Source organism: Portunus trituberculatus, chromosome 26 (assembly GCF_017591435.1).
Source record: "Portunus trituberculatus isolate SZX2019 chromosome 26, ASM1759143v1, whole genome shotgun sequence".
Lineage (NCBI taxonomy): Eukaryota > Metazoa > Arthropoda > Malacostraca > Decapoda > Portunidae > Portunus > Portunus trituberculatus.
The window spans coordinates 1,243,738-1,248,737 of NC_059280.1; the positions used below are offsets into that span (position 1 = coordinate 1,243,738).

At 42.6% G+C, this 5,000-nt stretch overlaps 1 protein-coding gene across 2 annotated transcripts in view; it reads right to left on the minus strand.

Moving 5' to 3' along the window:
- Window positions 1-5,000, minus strand: part of LOC123509134 (LIX1-like protein) — a 16,267-nt gene that overhangs the window by 239 nt on the left and 11,028 nt on the right. For both annotated transcript variants that reach the window (XM_045263294.1, XM_045263297.1), the window contains exons 3-4: window positions 2,266-2,406; window positions 1-493 (exon numbers count right to left, since the gene is read on the minus strand). The exon at window positions 1-493 is cut by the window's left edge and continues 239 nt beyond it. In XM_045263294.1, the coding sequence (XP_045119229.1) occupies window positions 80-493; window positions 2,266-2,406 (555 nt within the window). In that variant the 3' untranslated portion in view covers window positions 1-79. The remainder of the gene's footprint in view (window positions 494-2,265; window positions 2,407-5,000) is intronic.

Below are 5,000 nucleotides of genomic sequence, written 5' to 3' on the forward strand. Positions count from 1 at the left end.
AGACAAATGAGGATAGATGGAGGATAGATAGGACAATGGGGAGGGGGGAGAAGGATAACAGAACCCAGTAGAACCCCATTTAAGGATCAAGAGGTGAGGGGGAGAGCTGGGAACAGGCTAACATCATAATATCTTTTTTCTCTTTAGGAAAGCGTAGCTCCCTCCCAGCCAACCTAGCGGCCTCCAACTCCCTCTCACTTTGACCCAACTCCCTGGAGATGACCCCGGGGTTCTCCTGCTCCCTTGCAATCCAATCCAGAGCCATCTGTGACCTCATGTCATCGTCCAGGGCCCTGTGGGAGTAGTGGGCGACGACCTCCTGTCGGGAACACTGCCGCTCCCTCATGGCCTTCAGAGAGCCATTCCAGTGCAGAAGTTGGAACACAGTCATGAGTTCCTGGAATTCCAACATCGTGCGGCCCTTGTTGGTCTCCAGCATGAAGCGGAAGGCCCCGATTCCTGTGCTGGGGTTGTCTGCCTCATCAGGGTCGCCCTAGGATATATAGGGTGGAAATTTAGTAAGTCAAAACAATGGAAATAAGATCAAAATAAATAAGTGAAGGGCCCCACACACACTCAGGCAATCTGTCCAACTGCCTCAACATTGGACCGGACAGGCCACCGGTGTCACCCACACAGTAGTGAGGCCGCCTGAAGGCCAAAGGCAGTTCTAGCGAGACACTGCAGAGTGATAATGACATTAGCCTCTCCCACAGCCAAGGATCACCCAGACCAGGGATGGGCAGACTGTTCAGTGTGAGGGCCACATACAAAAAAAATCACAATTCTATAGTGGTGCATTATATACTAATCCAAAATAGTTAATATTGAAAACACACAAAATGAAAGACTCTTAAAGAAACAGCTACTCTCCCATGCACACTCACATCACACCTGTGGGAGAAACACAAAATGATCACAACAGTATTTGGCCTTGTTTGGTGACTTTCTCTTTCAAATTTACTAACATTTGGAGGGCTGTAGGAATTCCTTTGGTGGGTGGTAGTGTGGCCACACCTGACCTACACCTGCTTGTGACACCAGCTATTGCAATGACACAGTCATTAGAAAAATACCAAGGAGAGAAGATGAAAGCATGGAGCAATGAGTGGCTACTGTAAAGGGAGGGAGAGTCACAGGTGAATTGACTGGAGGAACTGAGACAACACCCAGTGAAGATGGACCAACACACCTTGCTGACACTGCTGTCTCTTGAAAAACCTTTAATTAAAAAGCACAACACATGCACACACAAGGCCACTTCACCTCACCACAGCCTCACACATCTCAGCTTTTGCTGCAAACAAGTTATAAGCTGTAAATTTTCTTTTTTTTTTAAGTTTTATCTGCATAGTCCTTTCATTTCACTTTCCAGCGTCATCATTCTCCTTGTTTATAAATTCCATCTCAACCTCTACAACACTAAGATGCATTTTCACCTTGAGTTTTGGATATTGGACAATCTTATTTACAGACAATTAAAGGTCCAAACACTTCACTATTTTAATCCCCGCATAAGATTCTGAAACTGTGTAAAATCACCAAATAATAAGCTGAATGAATAAAAAAATGCATTCTGGTCCTGAAAGCGTCAAAGCACTCTGAGGAGCAGCGGGTGGTTGGTGTGGCAGACGCGCCCTTAGTACACTGCCCACTGCTCTGTACTGTGTGGTGTGCCTCAAGACCACCTCAAGTACACACACACGCTCAGCTCGACCTGGACCGGATGCTGGCCAGGTGGAGTCAATTGTTAGCTGTATGTCTTGTCAAGCAGCCTTCATTCACCCTCAACAGGACAACTTCAGTCCCCACACATGCTCACTTCTGCCTCAACAGTCCTGCTTTCTTCCTTCAGGCGGCCGGACAAGTTGCTAGTACTACTACAAATACTACTACTACTACAATACTACTACTACTACTACTACTACTACTACTACTACTGCTACTACTGCTACTGTTTCTGTTGCTACTACTGCTACTACCACAAATATGTACTACTATTACTACTACAACTACTGCTACTACTACTATTATTACTACTACTACTACCACTACTACTACAAATACTACTGTTTTTGTTGGTATTCATGGTACCACCACTACTATTACTACTACCACTACTACTACTACTACTACTACTAGCAAAACAAGGTAAACAACAGAAGTGAAGCAAAAAAACACAAGGAAAATTAGAGAAAAAAACAAAATAATTAGGGAAAAAAAAAAAACACAAGGAAATTTATGGAGACAAGGAAAGAAACCTACCTTAAACTGAGCCCTTGCATCAGCCACAGCCTTCTCAATGAACTCGTCAGAGATCCTACGAGAGGGGTGCTCATTGAAGACACTGTTCATGAGGGCTATTTTGGCAGCACTTCGGCGAGCCTCGGCTTTTGTGGGGCAGTTCTGCAATGGTGAGGGTCCTTTAGATCTCACACTAGCCACCTCAATTCACTCTTCTCTTCTTCGCATCTCATTCACTCTCATCAACACTCAAATCCAGAAATATATCCCCAAAACAGCTCAGATTTCCACCCCTGCTATTTCAAAAGGCTCGTGTTTGAATGACACAAGTTTTGAAGGGTGTTTTTGTGGTTCTAGTGACAAATGAACAAGGTCACTCTGCAGTCCACAGGGGAAACACTCTCAGAAACCTGGCTTGTCATTTCTGTGGCCTTGGAAAACAGCTGTGGTGAGAGAGAGGAGTGTTTCAGAGTACGACCAGTCACTCATTCTGGCAGGCAGTCTATAACCACTCACCCTCGTCATCTCATTTTCCTCACTCACTTCATCTGTCACCAAACTGTTCTATATTAACCAAATGCTGTAACATCTTAAAATACAGTCAAGAATATCCAGTCTTTATCCAAACCCGCACGATTCACAGCACACCAGTAATGCACCAAATATCCACTTGTATCCACCTCTCCTCTCCAGCCACTGCTACCAACACCTGCCAGTGGATGTAGTGACAAGCAAACTCTGGTAAACTCTGGAACTCCCTGCCTGCTTCTGAGTATCCATCTTCCTACCACTTCTTTTTAACCCCTTCAGTACTGGGACACATTTTTACCTTGAGATTTGTGTACCATTAGACCATTTCATTGACATTAGGAAGGGTGTATGGAGGGCAGAAGATTAATGGCCACAGTCTTCACTATTTTAACCCCTTCAGTACTGGGACACATTTTTACCTTGAGATTTGTGTACCATTAGACCATTTTATTGACATTAGGAAGGGTGTATGGAGGGCAGAAGATTAATGGCCACAGTCTTCACTATTTTAACCCCTTCAGTACTGGGACACATTTTTACCTTGAGATTTGTGTACCATTAGACCATTTTATTGACATTAGGAAGGGTGTATGGAGGGCAGAAGATTAATGGCCACAGTCTTCACTATTTTAACCCCTTCAGTACTGGGACACATTTTTACCTTGAGATTTGTGTACCATTAGACCATTTTATTGACATTAGGAAGGGTGTATGGAGGGCAGAAGATTAATGGCCACAGTCTTCACTATTTTAACCCCTTCAGTACTGGGACACATTTTTACCTTGAGATTTGTGTACCATTAGACCATTTTATTGACATTAGGAAGGGTGTATGGAGGGCAGAAGATTAATGGCCACAGTCTTCACTATTTTAACCCCTTCAGTACTGGGACACATTTTTACCTTGAGATTTGTGTACCATTAGACCATTTTATTGACATTAGGAAGGGTGTATGGAGGGCAGAAGATTAATGGCCACAGTCTTCACTATTTTAACCCCTTCAGTACTGGGACACATTTTACCTTGAGATTTGTGTACCATTAGACCATTTTATTGACATTAGGAAGGGTGTATGGAGGCAGAAGATTAATGGCCACAGTCTTCACTATTTTAACCCCTTCAGTACTGGGACACATTTTTACCTTGAGATTTGTGTACCATTAGACCATTTTATTGACATTAGGAAGGGTGTATGGAGGCAGAAGATTAATGGCCACAGTCTTCACTATTTTAACCCCTTCAGTACTGGGACACATTTTTACCTTGAGATTTGTGTACCATTAGACCATTTTATTGACATTAGGAAGGGTGTATGGAGGGCAGAAGATTAATGGCCACAGTCTTCACTATTTTAACCCCTTCAGTACTGGGACACATTTTTACCTTGAGATTTGTGTACCATTAGACCATTTTATTGACATTAGGAAGGGTGTATGGAGGGCAGAAGATTAATGGCCACAGTCTTCACTATTTTAACCCCTTCAGTACTGGGACACATTTTACCTTGAGATTTGTGTACCATTAGACCATTTTATTGACATTAGGAAGGGTGTATGGAGGGCAGAAGATTAATGGCCACAGTCTTCACTATTTTAACCCCTTCAGTACTGGGACACATTTTTACCTTGAGATTTGTGTACCATTAGACCATTTTATTGACATTAGGAAGGGTGTATGGAGGCAGAAGATTAATGGCCACAGTCTTCACTATTTTAACCCCTTCAGTACTGGGACACATTTTTACCTTGAGATTTGTGTACCATTAGACCATTTTATTGACATTAGGAAGGGTGTATGGAGGGCAGAAGATTAATGGCCACAGTCTTCACTATTTTAACCCCTTCAGTACTGGGACACATTTTTACCTTGAGATCTGTGTACCATTAAACCATTTTATTGACATTAGGAAGGGTGTATGGAGGGCAGAAGATTAATGGCCACAGTCTTCACTATTTTAATCCCCCACATGAGTTTGTGAAGCTGTACAAAATCACCAAATAGTCACCACAAGGAATATAAAAACATGATCTGGTACTGAAAGGGTTAAGAAGGAGGTTTTTAAGACATTTTTAAGAGTTTTTAGCTAACTCTATCAATCTTTTAGGGAACTGGCAACCAAGTGGGCCTTTTTTTTACATATATATTTGCTGCCATTAGCCATTTTTCTCCTCTTACATAAAAGGGTAATTTGAAACAAGCGAATGGTTATCAAATTGCCAACCAA